We start from the raw sequence: 20,377 nt of genomic DNA on the forward strand, positions 1-20,377 counted from the left end.
TTGTTGCAGTTCATCCATGTGCACTTTGAATGTTTGCCATTGCCTATCCACCGTCATCCCTTTAAGTAATGTTTCCCAATCCGTCATGGCCAACTCTTGCCTCATACCTTCGTAGTTTCCTTTATTAAGATTCAGGACCCTAGTCTCAGAATCAACTATGTCACTCTCCATCTTGATGAAGAATTCTATCATATTATGGTCGCTCATCCCCAAGGGATCTCGCACCAGTAGATTGTCAATTATTCCTCTCTCATTATACAATACCCAGTCTAGGATGGCCCATCCCATATACACTCCAAGAATTCCTCTTCTACTGTATTGTGACTAATCTGCATATAGATTGGACAAATCAAATTAAAGTCACCCATAATTACAGATGTTCCTTTATCACATGCATCTCTAATTTCCTGTTTAATGCCATTCCCAACATCACCACTACAGTTTGGAGGTCTATATACAACCCCCACTAACTTTTTTGCCCTTTAGTGTTTCTCAGCTCTACCCATACAGATTCCACATCGCCAGAGCTAATATCCTTCCTCACTATTGCATTAATTTCCTCTTTAACCAGCAATGCAATTCCACTGCATTCTACTTTTTGTCTGTCCTTCCTAAATACTGAATACCCCTGGAAGTTCATTTCCCATCCCTGGTCACCTTGCAGCCATTCTCCGTAATCCTGATTAGATCAGACCCGTTTACATCTATTTGCACGATTAATTCATCCACTTTATTGCAAATGTTCCACGCATTAAGGCACAAAGCCTTAAGGCTTGTCTTTTTAACATTACTTGTCCCCTTCCCACTATTTTTCACTGTGGCCCTGTTTGATTCTGGCCCTTGATTTCTCTGCCCATCACTTTTCTTATTCCCCTTACTGTCTTTTGTTTTTGTCTTTGATTGCCCCTCCTGACTCCTTGCAAAGGTTCCCATTCACTCTGCATCTGCTCCACACTTCCTCCACATTCACTTCAAATCCACTCTGCACTCACTCTCAATCTAATGTGCATTCACTCCGCACACACTGTGCTCATTGACTGTCGTCTCATTTCCGCAAGGCTCTGCTACTTTGGTGATATTTCAGCCATTAGTGTCAGAATCCATGAGAAAAGGCATCATCACCCTCATCTACAAGCAGAAGGGGGAGAGGACAGAAATCAGAAATTGGCGGCCCATCTCACTGCTTAATGTTGACTACAAGATTCTGTCCAAAGTCGTCACCAGTCGGGTCAAGTCTGCTCTGGAGTTGGTGATCCACCCTGATCAGACCTGTACTCTACCCGGCAGGAAGATCTCTGATAGTCTCGAGCTACTCAGGGATACGATCGCCTATGTACGGGACAGGAGGGTGGACACCTGCCTCATCAGCCTGGACCAGGAGAAGGCTTTTGACAGGATATCGCACATATACATAATGGATGTGCTCTCCAAAATGGGGTTTGGGGAGGGAATCTGTAATTGGATCAAACTGCTCTACACAGACATAAGTAGCCCAGTCTTAATCAATGGGTGGAAATCAAAGTTTCCCGATCCAATCTGGAGTCAGACAGGGCTGTCCTCTCTCCCCTGTCTTGTTTGTTTGCTGTATTGAACCCTTTGCTGAGTCTATTAGGAAGGAAGCGAGCATCAGAGGGGTGACAATCCCAGGCAGTGGAGGCACTCAGGTTAAAACCTCCCTGTACATGGAGGACGTCGCCATCTTCTGCTCAGATCCACTGTCCGTTTGCAGACTGATGAGCATCTGCGACCAGTTCGAACTGGCCTCGGGAGCCAAAGTTAACCACGGCAACAGTGAGGCCATGTTCTTTGGGAACTGGGCTGACCGATCCTTTGTCCCCTTCACCGTCAGGTCAGACTACCTGAAGGTGCTGGGGATATGGTTCGGAAGGGCCGGGGTGTGCACCAAAACCTGGAAGGAGCGAGTAGCCAGGATACACCATAATCTGAACATGTGGGAGCAGCGATCTCTCTCCATTGTGGGTGAGAACCTGCCGCGGTACGCTTCATCCAGTTGGACCGTGCCGTACCACCTATCCTTCGTGGGAAAGTTTCTGCGGAAAAACACCTTTGACCACCAATCCATCAGGCAGTGGTCTGCACGGAATGTCCTCAAGGCCCTACGGGAAAAGGAGATGGTGGATCCTGTCGGATGTTTCCCTGAGCAGACCGTCAAAGTCATTTGGCGGAATGCCTCATCACCAGAACTTTCAAACAAGCACCAAGATGTAGCTTGGCTGGTGGTGAGAAGAGCATTCCCTGTCAGATATTTTCTGCATGCCCGGAGTCTCACCCCCTCCGCACAATACCCTCGCGGGGGCTGTGCTGGGGAAGAGACGGTTGCCCACCTCCTCCTGGAATGTGTCTTTGCAAAGCAGGTGTGGAAAGAGATGCAGTGGTTTTTGTCGAGGTTCATCCCAAGCAGCTCTGTAACACAGGAGTCTGTGCTCTACGGGCTGTTCCCAGGGACGCACACCGAGATAAACATCAACTGCTGCTGGAGGACGATCAATTCGGTGAAAGATGCTCTTTGGTCTGCCCGAAACTTGCTGGTCTTCCAGCGCAAAGAGTTAACCATGGCCGAATGTTGCAGACCGGCACATTCCAAGGTCCAGGACTATGTGCTGAGGGACGCACTAAAGCTTGGGGCAGCCGCAGCAAAGGCTCAATGGGGAAAGACCACTGTGTAAGGTCCCCCCACCAAGCTGAACTGAGGGGCTAGACCCATGGGAAACTCTTCGGGTTGTATATACCAAATATGGGTTTGCTGCAAAATGTACATGGCATGTAAAATTAAATGGAAGGGTTGTGAGGCAACTCACTCCTGTATTGAAGGAAACTGATTTCCTTTGCACTTTGTATTGTTGACTGGGTACGGTTTTGAACTGTATTGTAATTTTTTTTTTTACAGAATTTTATGAATAAAGTATATTTTGGAAATAAAAAAAAGTGAGATTTCAGCCATTAGTGAGCATTTGGTGTAGAACAGCCCCACCTAGTGCCAGACACAGGGAATGCTGGAATTGCACAGCAAGCTCAACAGTGTTAATGGTTTCGAGTTTGGACAGAGTGGGGGGAGGGTCAGTAACCCGAGGACAGATTTAAGAACCAGAGGGGAGATGAGGAGAGCTTTTTTTTTAAATGCAGTGAGTTGTTGTGATCTGGAATGCGCTGCCTGAAAGGGCAGTGGAAGCAGATTCAATAGTAACTTTCAACAGGGAATTCGACAAATACTTGAAAAGGAAACATTTGCAGGGCTGTGGGGAAAGAGCAGGGGAAAAGGGACTAATTGGAAAGCTCTTTCAAAGAGCCAGCACAAGCACACAGGGCCAAATGGCCTCCCTCTGTGCTGTATGATACAGACCCCTAGAAAATAGGCAACATGTTTAGATAGAGGATCTGGATCGGCGCAGGCGTGGAGGGCCGAAGGGCCTGTTCCTGTGCTGTAATTTTCTTTGTTCTTTCTTTCTTTGTTCTATGATTCTGTATAGACTCTGTATCAGAACTGTGTGAACTGTAACACGCTCTGCCCTGTGCCTTATCCTGTGTGTAAGACCCACCCTCCTGGGTTTATGAAGCTCCTTTTATAAGCTTGAGACATACAGAAAAGAGATACTCACATTCCACATCGACCTGAGCTGTCAGTCGCACTTCACCCAATTTATTCTCCACGACACACTCATAAATCCCGTGGTCGTCCGGTCTGAGAGAGTCGATTCTCAGCTCCGACTCCCCCCTTGATCGGGAGATGTTCCACCTTCGCAGCGCACTGGGGTCTGTTCTCCTCCAGGTGATGTTGGGTTCAGGGTTGGCATCTCCACAGCAGGTTAACGCCAGCGCCTCGCTGTCCCTGGCACTGCCCCCACCGTCTATGGAAACATTCCGGGGACCATCTGGAAATCAGGAAACAAACTGCAACTCATCCAAAACCTCTGCTGTCCCGTATCCTGGGCACCCGCGGAGAAAAACCATAGATAGGGACATTTTAAAAAATTGTGGGGAATTTTTATTTACCTGACCTGCACAGAGCAGGTCAGCCAGAAGGTCACGGGAAACCTGCAGTCTGGGATTCACCCACATCGTGTCTACAATGTCACTGAGCAGTTCCCTCCTGGACCCCAGAATGATCGGAGACTGGGGGGGGGGGGGGGGGGGGGGGGGGCATTGGTTGGTGAACACAGGTCGATTGGGGGTGAGGAGGGGGACAACTCTGAGCTGCTGATCCCATAGGAGAGGTCGGGGGGTCTGAGGGAGGGGAATTACAATTTAGAGGGAACTCAGGACTCGGTGGGGGGAAAGGAGGGGGGGGGAATGGTTGTGGGGGAGGGGTCGGATGAGGGAGGCACCTGGGTCAAGGAAGTAGCAATGTGCGATGACACTCACCTCCTGAATCCACCAAGACCTGTAAACCTGCATCTCACGGACTGCAGCAGTTCACAAAGGTGGATCAGCACCACCTTCTCAGGGGCAATTATGGATGGGCAACAAATGCCAGCCTCGCCATTGACCCTCACATCCCACAAACAAATAAAATGTGAAAGCTGGAAATGGGCAGGCTGGAGGTGGGTTTGGGCCCAGAAACAGAATTTTCAGCTTTTAACCCACCCCCACCTGTTTTTATAGGTTAAAATTCTCCCCATTGTGTGTTTTTACATTTTTGAGCAATTTGATTTATTATAAATAGAAAGACTTACATTTCTATAGCAACTTTCATAACCTCAGGACATCCCAGCCAATGAAGTACATTTAATGTGCAGTCTCTGATGTAACGTAGGACATTACTTATAAAAAATACTTGGGGACGGGTGGGGGAGAAGGCTGCTCGACTGGGTGGGGCAGTTGGAGATGGGAGATCCAGTGATGAAACCTCCAGGATACACCCCAGCAGAGTTGGCAACCCCTGAGTAAGCGTTGGGATGAATTCAGTAGATAGATTCCTCAGTGCTCGATTCTGTTCTGCTATTGGTTACAAAGGGAACCTCTTGTGCCAGAAATCCTACAGGAAGCATCAACAGGAGTCGGCCATTTAACTCAGCGACCCAGGTCTTCCATTTTGTAGCAGGTGTGTCTGTTCTATTCCAAATCCTGGGGCTTCTCCCGATCCCATCCCATCATCTCCCTCCGAGATAAATCCCCACTTCACATTTAAACAGGTCGACTGATCCAACATCTGCAAAGCAGCAATCTGGAAATGGGATCATGCAATGTCCTTTTAAGGAGTGCTGAAGGGTGCAGCAGGCCCTCATTCCGCACTGGGAGTGCTCCTGCAGGAGTAACTTTGGAAAGGGAATTGGATAAATACTCAAAGGAAAAACAGGCCATGGGGAAAGAAGAGGGACCAATTGGAAAGCTCTTTCAAAGAGCCAGCACAAGCACACGGGGCCAAATGGCCTCCCTCTGTGCTGCATGATTCTGTATAGACTCTGTATCAGAACTGTGTGAATTGTAACACGCTCTGACCTGTGCCTTATCCTGTGTGTAAGACCCACCCTCCTGGGTTTATGAAGCTCCTTTTATAAGCTTGAGACATACAGAAAAGAGATACTCACATTCCACATCGACCTGAGCTGTCAGTCGCACTTCACCCAATTTATTCTCCACGACACACTCATAAATCCCGTGGTCGTCCGGTCTGAGAGAGTCGATTCTCAGCTCTGACTCCCCCCTTGATCGGGAGATGTTCCACCTTCGCTGCGCACTGGGGTCTGTTCTCCTCCAGGTGATGTTGGGTTCAGGGTTGGCGTCTCCATGGCAGGTTAACGCCAGCGCCTCGCTGTCCCTGGCACTGCCCCCACCGTCTATGGAAACATTCCGGGGACCATCTGGAAATCAGGAAACAAACTGCAACTCATCCAAAACCTCTGCTTCCCTGTATCCTAACTCACAACAAGTCTTGCTCACATATCACCCGCTGTGTGCTCACTGATCGACATTGGTTTCTGACTCACCACCTCACCTTGTTTTTTTAAATTTAGAGATTCAGCACTGAAACAGGCCCTTCGGCCCACCGAGTCTGTGCTGACCATCAATCACCCATTTATACTAATCCTGCATTAATCCCATTACCTTCGTATATCCCCACCTTTCCTCAATTCCCCTACCACCTACCTATACGAGGGGCAATTTACAATGGCCAATTTACCCATCAACCTGCAAGTCTTTGGCTGTGGGAGGAAACCGGAGCACCCGGCAGAAACCCACACGGTCACAGGGAGAACTTGCAAACTCCGCAGAATCGAACCCGAGTCGCTGGAGCTGTGAGGCTGCGGTGCTAACCACTGCGCCACTGTGCCGCCCGTTTCTCATTGAAACTTTTGTCGATGGCATGTGAAATCTGTCTGGAAAACTGAACTGTCCATTTTTAGTCTCTATGTGGGTTTGAGTTGCCAACCCTCCAGGATTGTCCTGCAGTCTCCAGAAATTAAAGATTAATCTCCAAGAAACTGCTGCAAGTGAGAGCCTTTGAACAATTTCATTTATTAAAGAACGAACTTGCATTTCTATAGCAACTTTCACAACTTTGGGACAGTCGCTGTTGCAATGTAGGAAATTAGTTTTAAAAATATTGGAGGATGGGGGAGGAGAAGGCTGCTCGACTGGGTGGGGCAGTTGGAGATGGGAGATCCAGTGATGAAAACTCCAGGATACACCCCAGCAGAGTTGGCAACCCCTAGGTAAGTGTTGGGGTGAATTCAGTAGATAGACCCCTCAGTGCTCGATTCTGTTCTGTTCTATTGGCTACAAAGGGAACCTCTTGTTCCAGAAATCCTACATGGAAGCATCAACAGGAATTGGCCATTTAACTCAGCGACCCAGGTCCTCCATTTTGTGACGCCTGTTCTATCCCTAATCTTGGGGTTTCTCCCGATCCCATGCCATCCTCTGCTTCCAAGCAAAATCCCTGTTTCACATGTTAAACAAATTGATTTATTCAACATCTGCAAAGCAGTGCCCTTTTAAGGAGTGCTGAAGAATCCAGTATGGCATGCAGCGTGCCTTCATTCTGCACTGGGAGTCCTCTGCATGCCAAATTGGTTAGTGGTTCCCAAAGAAGTAACTTTCAAAAGAGATTCGGATAAATACTCGAGGAGGAACACATTTGCAGGGCTTTGGGGAAAGAGCAGGGGAGCGGTACTATTTGGATAACTGTTTCAAAGAGCCAGCACAGGCACCAGGGGCCAAAATGGCCTCCTTCCGTTCTGTGCAATTCACTTAAATATTTTGTAAAAAGTGTAGAGATGCTCACACCAAACTTCTACTGAGCTCTGACGGTCAGTACTATTTGCACCACTGCTGATTTTACAGATGTAAACTCCTCCATCCTGGGCTCGCAGCTCATGAATAAACAGCGTTGAACGGCCGTGTGCACCGGTGATGTTCCAATGCTGAGTGGTCCTGGTGCCTGAGCCAACCTTCCTCCAGGTGATTGTGGGAAGAGGGTCACCATCCGCACTGCAGGAGATTGACAGCAGATCTCCTACTCTTTTCACAGTGTGAGTTGGTTCTATCCAGATATTGTGTAGCCCATCTGTATTTAACAAAGAGACTATTTCAACCGTGAGATATCAAAGTGACATGATTAAAAACATGAATACAAAATAAGACAAGTTCACAGAGGAGATCCATATCAAAGGAAAGTGACAGGAGTCTTTTCGAAATGGGACGATGGGGCGGTGGGGAGGGCCTCAAACAACACCTTTAAAGTCATTTCACCATCAGGGACCCCTTTTAAAGCCTCTGGTGTCACTGACAGGAAATGCTCAATGAGGCCGGGAATTCAAATCTGAGTCCTCACCCTGAGATGGGTCCCGGGCACCTCCATGCCCTGCATCAGGCCTTGGGGAGAACTCCCCTGCTCTTCTTCAAATAGTGTCTGGGTGTCTTTTGCCACAGATGCTGCCAGACCTCCTGAGTATTTCCAGCATTTACTGTTTTTATTTGAACTGACATTCTCTGGGTTACTGCTTCAGCAACAGAACCACTACACTGCTGTACTGCCAAAGCTGCATCAGCTTGGAGTAGAAAATTTGAATACACTCTTCCAATGTGACAATTCGGGAACCAGTTTCATTGTGACTACAGCAAGGTGGTGTTTGCAAGAGGACCCCTGAGTTGCTGAAGACTAAGTTTCATAAAATCACTTTAGTCCATGAAAGCCACTCATTATTGTTAACAAATTCAACCTTGTAACATAGGGACAGGAATAGGCCACCCAGCACCTCAAACCTAGTCTGCCATTCAATTAGATCATGGCTGATTTGTATCTTAACTCCATCCACTTCCTTGCTTCCATATCCCTTATTTCCCTTGGCTAACAAAGATCTATCAGTCGCAGTTTTGAAATTTTCAGTTGACTTCCAGCCTCAACAGCTTTTTGGGGGAAGAGAGTTCCAGATTTCCACTCCCCTTTGTGTGAAGAAGTGCTTCCTGACATCACCCCTGAACGGCCTGGCTCGAATTTTGAGGTTCTGCCCCCTTGTTCTGAACTCCCCCCACCAGAGGAACTAGTTTCTCTTTATGAAATCATCGAATGATAATGGAGGTCAGCTGGCTCGTCACAACTGTACCTGCTAATTGATAGAGCAGTCCCATTTCCTCCCCTCTTTCCCATACCCCTGTAAGTGTTTCCTTTTCAAGTATTTATCCAATTCCTGTTTGAAAGTTATTATTGAATCTTCTTCCACTGCCCTTTCAGACAGTGCATTCCAGATCACAACAACTCACTCGGGTTTTCGCATGTCACCTCTGGTTCTTTTGCCAATTATCTTAGATCTGTGCCCTCTGGTTACTGACGCTCCTGCCACTGGAAATATATATTCTACCAAAACTCTTCCTGATTTTGAGCACCTCTATCAAATCTCTTGACCTGCTCTGCTCTTAGAAGAACTCCAACTTCTCCAGTCTCTCCACTAACTAAAGTTCTTCCCCCTCCCCCCCACCCCCCCCACCCCAGTATCATTCTCACCACCTTTGCCAGGGAAATTAGGGTTGGGCAAAAAATGATGTCCTTGCCAGCAACACACTCATCCAGTGAATGAATATTTTTTAAAAATCCTCTGCACTCTCTCCAAAGTCTGGACATTCTTCCTGAAGTGCAGTGTCCAGAACTGGACACAATACCCAATCGAATCCTTTAATTGCCTTAAAAACCTCAAACCAGAGACTAGAATTGCACAGAAACAGGCCATTTGACCCAACCAGGCTGTGCTGGTGATTATACCCCACAGGAGTCTCCGCCCTACCATTTCATTTGCCTCATCTTATCTCTCTCTATTCCCGTTTCTCTCATGCACTCTAGTTTCCTTTCAAAGCATTTTGAAATCAATTTATTTCCCTATTGGATTCATGAACTATCACGTATTTATGCCCCCAGTTTTGGAATTTAACTCGCAAAGGTGCGTCCGTGCAAACAATGGGCACTCACTGTAAAGATGCAGCTCCAATGAGCTGTTCTGCTCCCTGAATCCCACGGAGTTCAGACCCAAGCGAAGCTGACAGGTGAACGTGAGGTCTCTGCTCCTGGTGCTGGTCTTGTAGTTTACTCGAGAGATTACGTTACACGTCAAACCAGAGTTCCAAATCGGTTCTGCTTTCTGAGTCTCGAACACCTCAAAGTTGTGATACCAAAGGACATTTATGTTGTGACAAGGATAAAGATCCCGTGCTGAACATTGCAGGGTGATAGTTTGCCCAGACACAGGATTGAGTGACTGCAATTCCACTTTGGGACTGTGTGGGAAGGCTGAAAGAAAAGGCAGACTTTATACACCTCTGCAATTAGATTGCTCTAGTCTGTATTGCCCTCCCCTCCATTCTCTCTCTACCTGTTTCTGCATCTCTCTCCAGTCTGTCTCTGTTCAAATATATCTGCAATATTGACTCTCTCTCTCCCCCTGTCTCTTGCCTTCGATCTGTCTCTCTGTTTCCTCCTGTCTCTCTGACCCAAAATCTTTCTTTAATGGTGTATAAAGGGCAGGGGTGTAACGAGCCATACGAATTTCTGCCCCCAAGAGACTTCGCACGGTTGTTTTTCATTTCCCGAGCGCTCTCACTTACAGTAAACTGTTAGAAAGACCTCCTTGCTGGAGAATTTTCCTGCACAGGTGATGGTGCATTTATAATCCGCCTCATACGCCTCCAGCACCTTGTCGATTCGTAGAAGCGTCTTGGAGTGGGAAGGAATCTCTTTTCCCGGTGCTAAGTCGATGGTTTTCTCCCATCTTGGCCGGCCACTCGGACACTGAGACACACATGTTAACTCCACCGCCTCTCCGCTCTTTACAACAGGGGCTTCCGGGAAAATGAGCAGAATCTCTTCACTCACTGTCACAAGGACTGGAGAGAAAAAACATATTGAGCTTAGCCAATAAACCATCGAACACTTGAAAAATGGTGCTGGGAGTGTTTGATGGGGACAGTGTAGAGGGATCTTTACTCTGTATTTAACCCCCGTTTTTTTTTTCCTTTATTAAAACCAGAAACAAAACAAAACTCAAATTAAAATGCCATTCTCGGCGTTGACAATGCACTCCAGTCCCAGCGGTGCCCACCGGCTGCGGAAGGCCTCAAGCGTACCGGCAGACACCGCATGCTCCTTCTCCAGGGACACCCGGGCGCGAACATAACCGCGGAAGAGGGGCAGGCAATCGGGGAGGACGGACCCCCCGACGGCCCGCAGCCTGGACCTGTGAATTGCCACCTTGGCCAGAACCAGGAGCAGACCGATGAGGAGATCCTCCTCCCGGCCCAAGCCCCTCCGCACCGGGTGCCCAAAGATCAGGAGCGTGGGGCTGAAGTGCAGCCAGAACTTGAGGAGCAGCCCCTTCAGATACTCAAATAGGGGCTGCAACCTCGCACACTTCGTATATATGTGAAACACGGACTCGTCCAGGCCACAGAAAGTACAGGCGGCCTGGGAATCCATGAACCTACTTAAAAGTCTATTGCACGGGACTGCTCTGTGCAGCACCGTCCACCCCAGGTCCCCGATGTAAAGAGGGAAGACTCCCGTGTAGAGAGACCTCCATCAGGGTTTCCCCTCGCCACCAGATGGCAACGCGGACCGCCAGGGCGTGTCGGGCCGGCTGACGAGGGCGAGGAAGTGGAAAGTGTGCAGGAGCAGCCCGTACAGGAAACCCCTCCATGCCGATTGGAATGGCACGGAGGGCCTTTCTGAGAGGCGGCTCTGGTTGTGCTGGACCGGCTCCTGAGGAGGGTTTCGGGGCCTGGGTCTGATGAGCAGTTCTGGCCGAACGGGGTTCAGCTCGGTCGGGAGCATTCCGCACTCGAGTCCCCTCGCCACCCGCAGTGAGGGGCGTCCCGGGGGTTTCGGCTACTCCTGCGCCCGGACAGCCGAGGCACTCATCTCCGCCGGTGGGGGAGCACCCTGACTGGAGGCGACCATGTTCCAGACTCGGAATAGATCCCAGTAAAAGACAGGCAACTCCCTCAGAGAAGCGCGACTAACGGACTCCACCGGGAGCTGCGTGTCGTCTTGAAGGCAGTGACACTGGCAGAAAAAATACGTCGCCAGCGCACACCATCCAGGAGGACGCTTGACGTACAGGTATCTCTGCAGGGTCCGAAGGCGGAGAGTCGCAGACTGGGTGCGGACGCACACCAGCAACTGGCCGCCCTCCTCGATCGGGAGACTCAGGACCGCGTCAGAGACCCAGTGTTTCCTCTTGCCCCAGAAGAAATCGACGAGTTTCTTCTGGATCTTGTTGGCAAATGCAGGGGGCGGGGCCAAAGTGACCAACCGGTACCACAACATGGAGGCCACCAGTTGGTTTATGACCAGCGCTTGGCCCCTGCAGGAAAGCACTCGGAGCAGTCCTGTCCAGCGCCCCAGCCGAGCAATGACTTTCGCCTCCAACTCCTGCCAGTTTGCCGGCCAGGCTTCCTCAGCGGGGCCAAGGTGGACTCCCAGATAGAGGAGGTGCGTGGTGCTCCACGCAAAAGGTGTCATCTCCTCCGGCAGGGAGTCCACCCGCCACTGACCCACCAGGAGTCCGGAACATTTCTCCCAATTGATCCTCGTGGAGGACGCGGCAGAAAAAGTCTGCTGGCAGATGCGCATCCTCCGCAAGTAAACAGGATCTGTGACCGCGAGGAGCACATCATCGGGTAAGCCGATAGGACAACCCGCATGGCCGGCTCGCGCAGAGCCAATCCCGTCAACCTCCTGCGAAGCAGGCACAGGAAGGGCTCCACGCAGATGGTATACAATTGGCCGGACATGGGGCATCCCTGACGCAATCCTTTCCCAAAGCGAAGGGGCGCCGTCAAGGACCCATTAACTTTGACTAGACACTCTGCGGCGGCGTATAAAAGTCAGACCCGGGCCACGAAATGCGGCCCGAGTCCGAAAGCGCGCAGAGTCCCGAAAAGGTATTCGTGATCCACCCTGTCGAACGCCTTCTCCTGATCGAGGGAGAGAAAGGCGACCGACTGACCAGTCCTCTGGGAAAGATGGATCAGGTCCCGGACCAGGTGGATGTTGTCCTGGATGGACCGGCCCGGGACCGTGTAGGACTGGTCAGGGTGGATCATGTGGGCCAGCACGGAGCCCAGGCGGGTAGACATAGCCCGGGCAAAGATCTTATAATCCGTGCTGAGGAGGGAGACCGGATGCCAGTTTTTAAGCAGGCGGAGATCGCCCCTCTTTGGCAGCAGGACGATGACCGCCCTGCGCCATGAAAGGGGCATCTCCCCCAGGACCCGCGCGAAATCGTCCCCCAGGACATCCCAGAATGCCCTGAGGAACTCCACGGTCAACCCATCCAGCCCTGGGGATTTGCCCCTCGAGGGCTGGTGGAGGGCGCCAGTCAGCTCCGCCACGTAAGCGGAGCCTCCAATTCTTCGGCGCTCTCCGGGCTGACCTGCAGCAGGTCCTCCCACAAAACTCTGCGCGCATCCTCGCTGGACGGATCCGGAGAGAACAACGCACTGTAATAAGTACGGACCAGGAGGCCCATTCCCTCCGGATCCGTGATGGAGGATCCGCCGTCGGCCAGCAGCTCAACGAGCTGCTTACGGACCCCCCGCCATTTTTCCAGCGAGTAGAAGAAGGGTGAGGCGCGGTCCAAATCTTCCAGGATCTGGATCCGCGACCTCACGTACGCGCCTCGGGACCCTATGAGCTGCAGGTCCCTCAGCGCGCCCTTTTTCTCTTTGTACGCCTGCCACAGGGCTGGGTCCGCGATGGCATGACCGAGGCGGGACTCCAAGTCGAGCACCTCCCTCTCTAGGCGTCCGATCTCGGCTTCCCGCCTCTTGGTCGACCCCTTCGCGTACTCCTGACAGAAGACGCGGATGTGAGTCTTGCCCACATCCCACCATAGCCTCAAGGAGGGGAAGCCCCCCTGCTTCCTTCTCCAGTCGGCCCAGAATCGACAGAACGAGTCCCGAAATCGCACGTCCTCCAGCAGCCGGTTGTCAAAGTGCCAGTACGCGGACCCCGCCCGCGTGCGTGGCAGAGTGAACTCCGCCCACACCAGGTGGTGGTCCGAGCACGGCACCAGCCACATGGAGGCCGCCGAGACACGGGAGACGTACGCCTGCGAAATGTAGAGGCGGTCGATTCGGGACCCTCCTCCTCCAGACCTCCACGTGAAGGCGCTGGAGTCAGGATGGAGATTCTGCCAGACGTCCACCAAGTTAAGGGAGCTGATCAGTCCCCTCAACTTCTCCACCGACGCTTGGCCGCGCTGGGGACCGGAATGATCCCCCACCTCGAGGGTGCAGTTAAAATACCCCCCGAGGATGATGCACTCGCCGCTATCAATGGAGCTCAAGAGAGCGGACACTTCTTCAAAGAAGCACGCTTGCAACGCGCCGGGCCTGGGCGCGTACACGTTCACAAAGTGGAGCGGCACGCTACCCAGGCGAACGGCGAGGTGGAGCAAGCGGCCCGGCACTAGCTCCTTGACCCCCAAGATCTCCGGCTGAAAAGTCGGGGCCAACAAGATAGCCACCCCAATAGAAATAGGGGTGAGGTGACTCATGTAGACCCCATCCTGCCATTCCAGGAGCCAGGTGGCTTCGTCTCCCGGAACGGTGTGGGTTTCCTGCAGAAAGCTCACCGCGTATCTCCCTTCCCTGAGGACTGAGAGATTGTGAAATCTGCGGTGAGACCCCCTGCTGCCGTTGATGTCGAGGCTGGCTATGGTTATCTTCATGTCAAAAGTACTTAAAACCCATCACCAACAGCTCACTGTGAGGAGGGAGTGGAAGTGTACCTGGCCTTCCACTCCCCCAGCAACCCATTGAGGAACACATTAAAACAGCGCCTCTAAACCAGTTTCACGCCCGCGTGCTTGCCCGCTTTCTTCAGGGCGGCACGGACGGACTGTATGATCAGCGCCAGATTCGACCAACGGCCGAGGGCCAGCTGAACTTTATCGCAGCAACCCCTGCAAGCTGCGAGGAAATCCCGGAGTTCCGCCGTGGGGATGAGAGGAGATTCGGTGGGAGGCACGAGGGACTCCACCACCTCACTGGCGATGGAATCAAGGTCATCCTCCTTGCCCCACACCGAATCCCCATCCTCCTCCGGGTCGTCACCGCCAGCGGCCGACACATCCACCACACATTGTGGGGCGGACGTCCCGGCCGCGCCAGCTGATCCCGCCGTCACGATCCCACCCATAGGATCGATGGTGGAGGAGTCCTCTCTGGTTTCTATTGTGAAACTGGAGCCTGTGGGCGCCAGCAGCTCAGGACCCCCCTCCACCTCCGTCCCCAGGCCAATGAGTGGTCCAAGGGAGACAGAAGTACCCGACTCCGGAAATCCAGCTGGAGCCGAGACTTGAGGCGGAGAGAGGAGGCCATCTCCCGCTCCGCCAGCACCCACAGACCCAGCAGATGGGGCAGCATTCTCGGTTATAACCGGGTCGGGTGTCTCCTGGTTGGTGGTGGACTCCGGCTGGGAGGGCCGACCCTTTGGGACCCCGCCCTCCCCTCTACTCAGGGCACCCGACCCAGTGGCAGTGGCAGAATGGGCGGCGTCCCCAGGCTCCCCCATCACAAGCAGGGCTCCACTGGCTTCCCCCGGAGGGGCCACATGTACAGGTGTCTCCCCCTCTCCTCCATCCTGAGGAATAGGGAGCTCCTGCTCAGACTTTGCAGCCTTGATGTTGGTGGTGGTGGTAAGGGGAACCTGAGGACCCAAAACAGGAGACAGCTCCCCTCCAACAGATGGACCCTGCACCTCAGGGCCCCTCGTTACCTCTGTGGAGGGGTGCCTTCTCCTCTTTTTCCCACTAGGGCGCAGAGGCTCAGAGACCTCCATGTCATCAGAGGCCTCCGCACCCTCCTTTTTTTTTTAGTCACCCTAGGCCTGAGCCCAGCCCTAGGACAGGTGGATTCCGTGAGAACAGGCTTTGGGCTGAGCTCAGGCTCAGGTTGTTTCAATGTGTCCAGGGGACGCACCTCTTGATGTTTCTTTTGCCTCCGCGTCTTCGTTCCACTCGGACGGGCACTCCCTTCCCTGCTGAAGGCTGTGAAAACTACAGCCTCCGTTGGATGTGTGGGGGGAGTGGGAGGAGGTGCTGTGGAACCACCCTGGGCCGCCGAGGTGGAGCTGGCAGCCGGGAGGTTGGAGCAGTTCTTACGAACATGCCCCACGCCCTTGCAGATGTGGCACCGCGCCCCGTCCGAGGTCCAAAAGACGCGGTAGGCCGTCCTCTGGAAATCCACATTAAATTGGCCCTCCGAGACCTCCTCCCGCGCCAGCTGCATAAATAGCTGGCGGCGGAAGGAGTAGACATTCCGGAGGCTGTTAGCCCGAAGACCGAGCGGGACTGGGGTGATCCCCGACCTCACCTCCCCCAGATGGTGCAGGTGGGGGAGGAGGAGCTCACTGGGAATGAAGGGCGGGACATTGGACAACAATATCCGCTGCGCAGTGGCCCCCAGAGGATCCACAGGCAGGAAGGTCCCCCCCACACTGAGCCCCTTACTCAGGGCCACGGACACGGCCCACTCGGTCTTTAGAAAAAACACAGCCTTCCCATACATCTTTGAGGCCGCAACAATGGCCGAGGGGCCGATAACCTCGGCCATTGCCTTCACACAGGCCTCAATGGACATGTTGGGATGGGGATAGCTCTTCACCCCATGGCTGGATGTTATTAATTTAAAGGGTGACGGGGCCACGTGGGCAACCACAGAGGCTGCAGCTGCATAGGTAGTAGAGGGCCCCGCCACCTGTGATGAAGGGCTTGCCATGGGTCTGAGAGCTAAACCCACCCCCAATTGTAGGCTTGAAAATAACTTTAAGATGCACAAAACAAACAAACAACAGGTTAGGGGAGAGGCTGAGGGAATAGAGCAGAGGGAAAGACAGACTGGAAGGGATGACTTTCTTTTCCTTTCTGGAGGTGGTGCACACAGCACACTTGAAACAGTCTCTGCCAGCACACTTGGTATTCCGGTCTTCTGGTTGGGGGAGGCGTCTTCACCTGGGTCAGCTGAAGCTGCCCAGGCACTATTTATCCCCTTCTGTATATTAGCCGGGTCCAGCCCGCCCCCCCCTCGCACCATCTTCACCCCGCACCCCCTTCCCCTGCACCCCCCCCCCCACCCCCTCCCTCTACCCCTCCCCCTTGCATCCCCTCCTCCCACCGGCACCATCCTACACCTGTGTAGGGGCCCCAACAACCCCACTGCCTTGTGGGCGTCTCGGGAGAGACCAAGGCTAAGGGAGTAAACCCTAACAGAAAATCCGGAGCGGAACCCCGTAGGCGGTCATGTGTCACCTTTGGCATGTTTCCGGCAGTTCCTGCAGCCATACTGGTGCCAAACGTCGTGTCCTGCACTCCTTTGGACCCCACCAGAAAGGCCGAGAGGGGGGTTTTGACGACTGGGCAACTCTCAACCTCCATAAATTTGCCCAGGCATGCGCCATGGAGAGGTCACTCCATATCACAAACCACTGACCACCTCCAGGCGCGTATCCATTGTCTCTCGAGATAAGGAGGCCCAAAAGAAAGAATATTAGCCGGGCAGCTTCAGCTGACTCAGGCTGGGCAATTGGGGTGGGGAGGGAGCTTCCCTGCAACTTTAGTGCAACGGCACAGCTCCACCCACTTGTTGTTCCGGCCTCTTCCACCTCCCACAACAGTCCAAATGAAATAAGAGTCTGGTGCTCAACACCCACCTCGAAATACAAGCTTATTCCAAAAGTCTTTCCTCCTCTGCAGCAAAAGTTGTTCAAAGTTTTTGCAGTTTCTCCTCAGCATTCCTTCTCCAGCAGCACCTCCAGCAACTGACTGCAGCAGTCAGCTGCACCTCGTTGATGCACTTTGGCATCCCAATTAGGAAGCAGCCAACCCCTGTGCTGTACCTGTCCTGGAAGTGTTTGATGGGGACAGTGTAGAGGGAGCTTTACTCTGTATCTAACCCCTGTTTTTTTTTATTGGCAAGTTCGTTTTATTTACAAAAATGGAGCATCACAAAAATTTGCTTCTCCCATGTGAAGACAGTAGAAAGTTGTCCCCCGTTTTTTTTTTAGCTTTACTCTGTATCTAACCCCCGTTTTTTTTTTTTTTTCTTTTTTTCTAACCCCCGTGCTGTACCTGTCCTGGGGAGTGTTTGATGGGGGACAGTGCAGAGGGAACTTTACTCTGTATCTAACCCCCGTGCTGTACCTGTCCTGGGAGTGTTTGATGTGGACAGTGTAGAGGGAGCTTTACTCTGCATTTAACATCTTTGCAGTGTTCACATGTAGCCTTGTTGGTTTATTAAAGGAGAGGAAGTTTGTTCGGGTTTATTTGCATGCAATTATCGTGAGCTTATTTATCAGAAATATGAATCCACAGAACCAGGGAAGTTTTGAGCACAGCAGGAGGCCGTTCATGACATGGCTGCTCTTTGCTAGCTAGAATTTTCCAAAGCTGGTCCCATTGCCCTCGTCTCTCCCCATAGCCCTGTAATGTAGTCTGCTTCAAATATTTCACAATTTTCCTTCAAAAGCAGCAATGGTCTCTATCTCAACCACCCACAGAAGCAAAGCATTCCATGTTCCAAAAACTTGAGTAAATACATTTTCTGTAATCTCTCGCCTCACAGTTTTAAATTGATAATCCTCTTGTCACTGACTCCCCAACCAATGGAAAACATACACACTCTATCAAAATTCAAGTCCCCTCATTGGTAGAGTTTTCCATCCCTGGTGTCATCCTAGTGTCCAACCTTTTCACGTGCGGGGCCACATTACAATTATTGTCCTACATAAGGGGCCAGTGAGCAAATTTCAGAAAGACTATCAATCAAAACATTGTTCTCACCTCCCTTGTCTCAGTATTCTCATTACCACCGTCCCCCCGCCCACCCGTCTCAGTATTCTCATTACCACTGTCCCCCCACCCGTCTCAGCATTCTCATTACCACCGACCCCCCGCCCACCCGTCTCAGCATTCTCATTACCACCGACCCCCCGCCCACCCGTCTCAGCATTCTCATTACCACCGACCCCCCGCCCACCCGTCTCAGCATTCTCATTACCACCGACCCCCCGCCCACCCGTCTCAGCATTCTCATTACCACCGACCCCCCGCCCACCCGTCTCAGCATTCTCATTACCACCGTCCCCCCACCCATCCCCTGCACATTCTCACCTCCACCCGCCCCCATCAGCACCAATTGACAACACCGAATTGGTGGGCTGGATCGAACACACAAACTAGGAGTAGGACATTCGGCCCCTTAAGCCTGCTCCGCCATTCTAGAATATCATGGCTGTTCTGTTTGAGGACTCAACTCCACTTTCCTGCCTACCCCCGAAACCCTTTGACTCCCTTGTTTGTCAAGAATCTGTCTACCTCTGCCTTAAAAACATTCAATGACCCTGCCTCCACCGCTCTTTGGGGAAGAGAGTTCCACAAACTCAGGACCCTCAGAAAAAAAATTCTCATCTCAGTCTTAAATGGGAAACCTCATTTTTAAACTGTGCCCCTTAGTTTTAGTCTCTCGCACAAGGGGAAACATCCTTTCAACATCCACCCTGTCAAGTCCCCTCAGGGTCGATTATGATTCAATCAGATCACCTCTCATCCTTCTAAACTCCAACGAATACAGACTCAACCTTTCCTCATTAGATAACCTTCTCACCCCAGGAATCAGTCAAATGAACCTTCTCCGAACTGCTTCCAATGCAATTATATCCTTTAAGTGAGACCAAAACTGTACACAATACTCTACACGTGGTCTCACCAATGCCCTGTACAGCTGTAGCAAAACATCTATTTTATATTCCATTCTCCTTGCAATAATTACATTTGCCTTCTTAATCACTTGCTGTACCTGCATACTAACTTGTGTACAAGGACACCCAGATCCCTTTGCATCGGAGTTCTGCAATCTCTCCATTTAAATAATATGGTGTTTTTATAATTTTCCAGACAAAGTGGACAAGCACACACTTACCCACATATTACTCCATCTGCCAAATCTTTTCCCACTCACTAAACCTATCTATATACCTTCGCAGACCCCTTATGTCCTCTTCACAACTTCAAAGAATACGGCAAGCTGGACTCTGGCCTGCGGGCTGTCTGTTGGACAACCCAAATCTACACTGTAAAAGGGCACCCAAAACATGCAGATGCTATAACTGACATAATTTAATAGGATTGCAGAATATATTTCAAAGCAATGTATTTGAATATTTTCTTGCAAAAATTAAAACTCAAACACATTTTCTTCTCTAACTTTAAAACTCTTTCGTTAAGTTGCCTTGTGCCTTTAAGTCAATTCACATAGAAAAATAGATTGTTAATATTTTGGTTCAGAATAAAGATTTTAAATCAAAAAAGAAAATTAAAAGTACCTACCAGGATCTTGGATCAGTACAGATAAAGTAACAATCAGGAAAGAGACTTTTCCCCACATCTTGTCCCTTCTCTTCAGAATTCCAATTATTTAAAAAAAAAACTCCTGATTTAAACCATTTAAGTTAAATTCACTCTAGAATATTGACATCCAGGTTGGCCATAAGCCTACTGGCTCTGCGAGGCTTCTCTATAAATTTGAGTTGTTTTATAATAGATTGTGTACTTCCTGTGGGGCTCAGTCCTCCAGATTCTTTCTCTCAGAACTACAAGCTGCAATAATTCACAGGCTGTGAAGATCCCCCTCTTCCCATAAGGAAAAGGGATGGATCTTACATCTGCCAGTTATATCCTGGCTCCTCATGGAGTCTCTTATAGGTTGCTTCTCCTTCAGCACGTTCAGCTGCTTTGGACACAAACTCCCCACCTTCCATTTGTGCAGAGTTTGTTTGAGGCTGTGGTTTAAGAAATGGTCATTAGGACAAGAGGAGGTCACTTCAGTTCCTCAAACCCAATTTGCCATTTAATTAGATCATTGCTGATCTGTA

The 20,377-nt window shown here is 51.1% G+C and overlaps 1 protein-coding gene across 1 annotated transcript; it reads right to left on the minus strand.

The window, feature by feature from the left end:
* Window positions 1–1,093: 1,093 nt before the first annotated feature.
* LOC137351333 (vascular cell adhesion protein 1-like) lies at window positions 1,094–20,148 on the minus strand. The gene is made up of 7 exons (XM_068015770.1): window positions 19,833–20,148; window positions 10,054–10,332; window positions 9,422–9,739; window positions 7,244–7,525; window positions 5,547–5,819; window positions 3,618–3,890; window positions 1,094–1,128 (listed from the first exon to the last, which is right to left on the minus strand). Exons 1-7 carry the CDS (start codon window positions 19,888–19,890, stop codon window positions 1,094–1,096), a joined length of 1,518 nt encoding a protein of 505 aa, XP_067871871.1. The 5' UTR covers window positions 19,891–20,148.
* Window positions 20,149–20,377: the final 229 nt, after the last annotated feature.

The sequence above is a fragment of the Heterodontus francisci genome, chromosome 36 (genome assembly GCF_036365525.1).
Source record: "Heterodontus francisci isolate sHetFra1 chromosome 36, sHetFra1.hap1, whole genome shotgun sequence".
NCBI lineage: Eukaryota > Metazoa > Chordata > Chondrichthyes > Heterodontiformes > Heterodontidae > Heterodontus > Heterodontus francisci.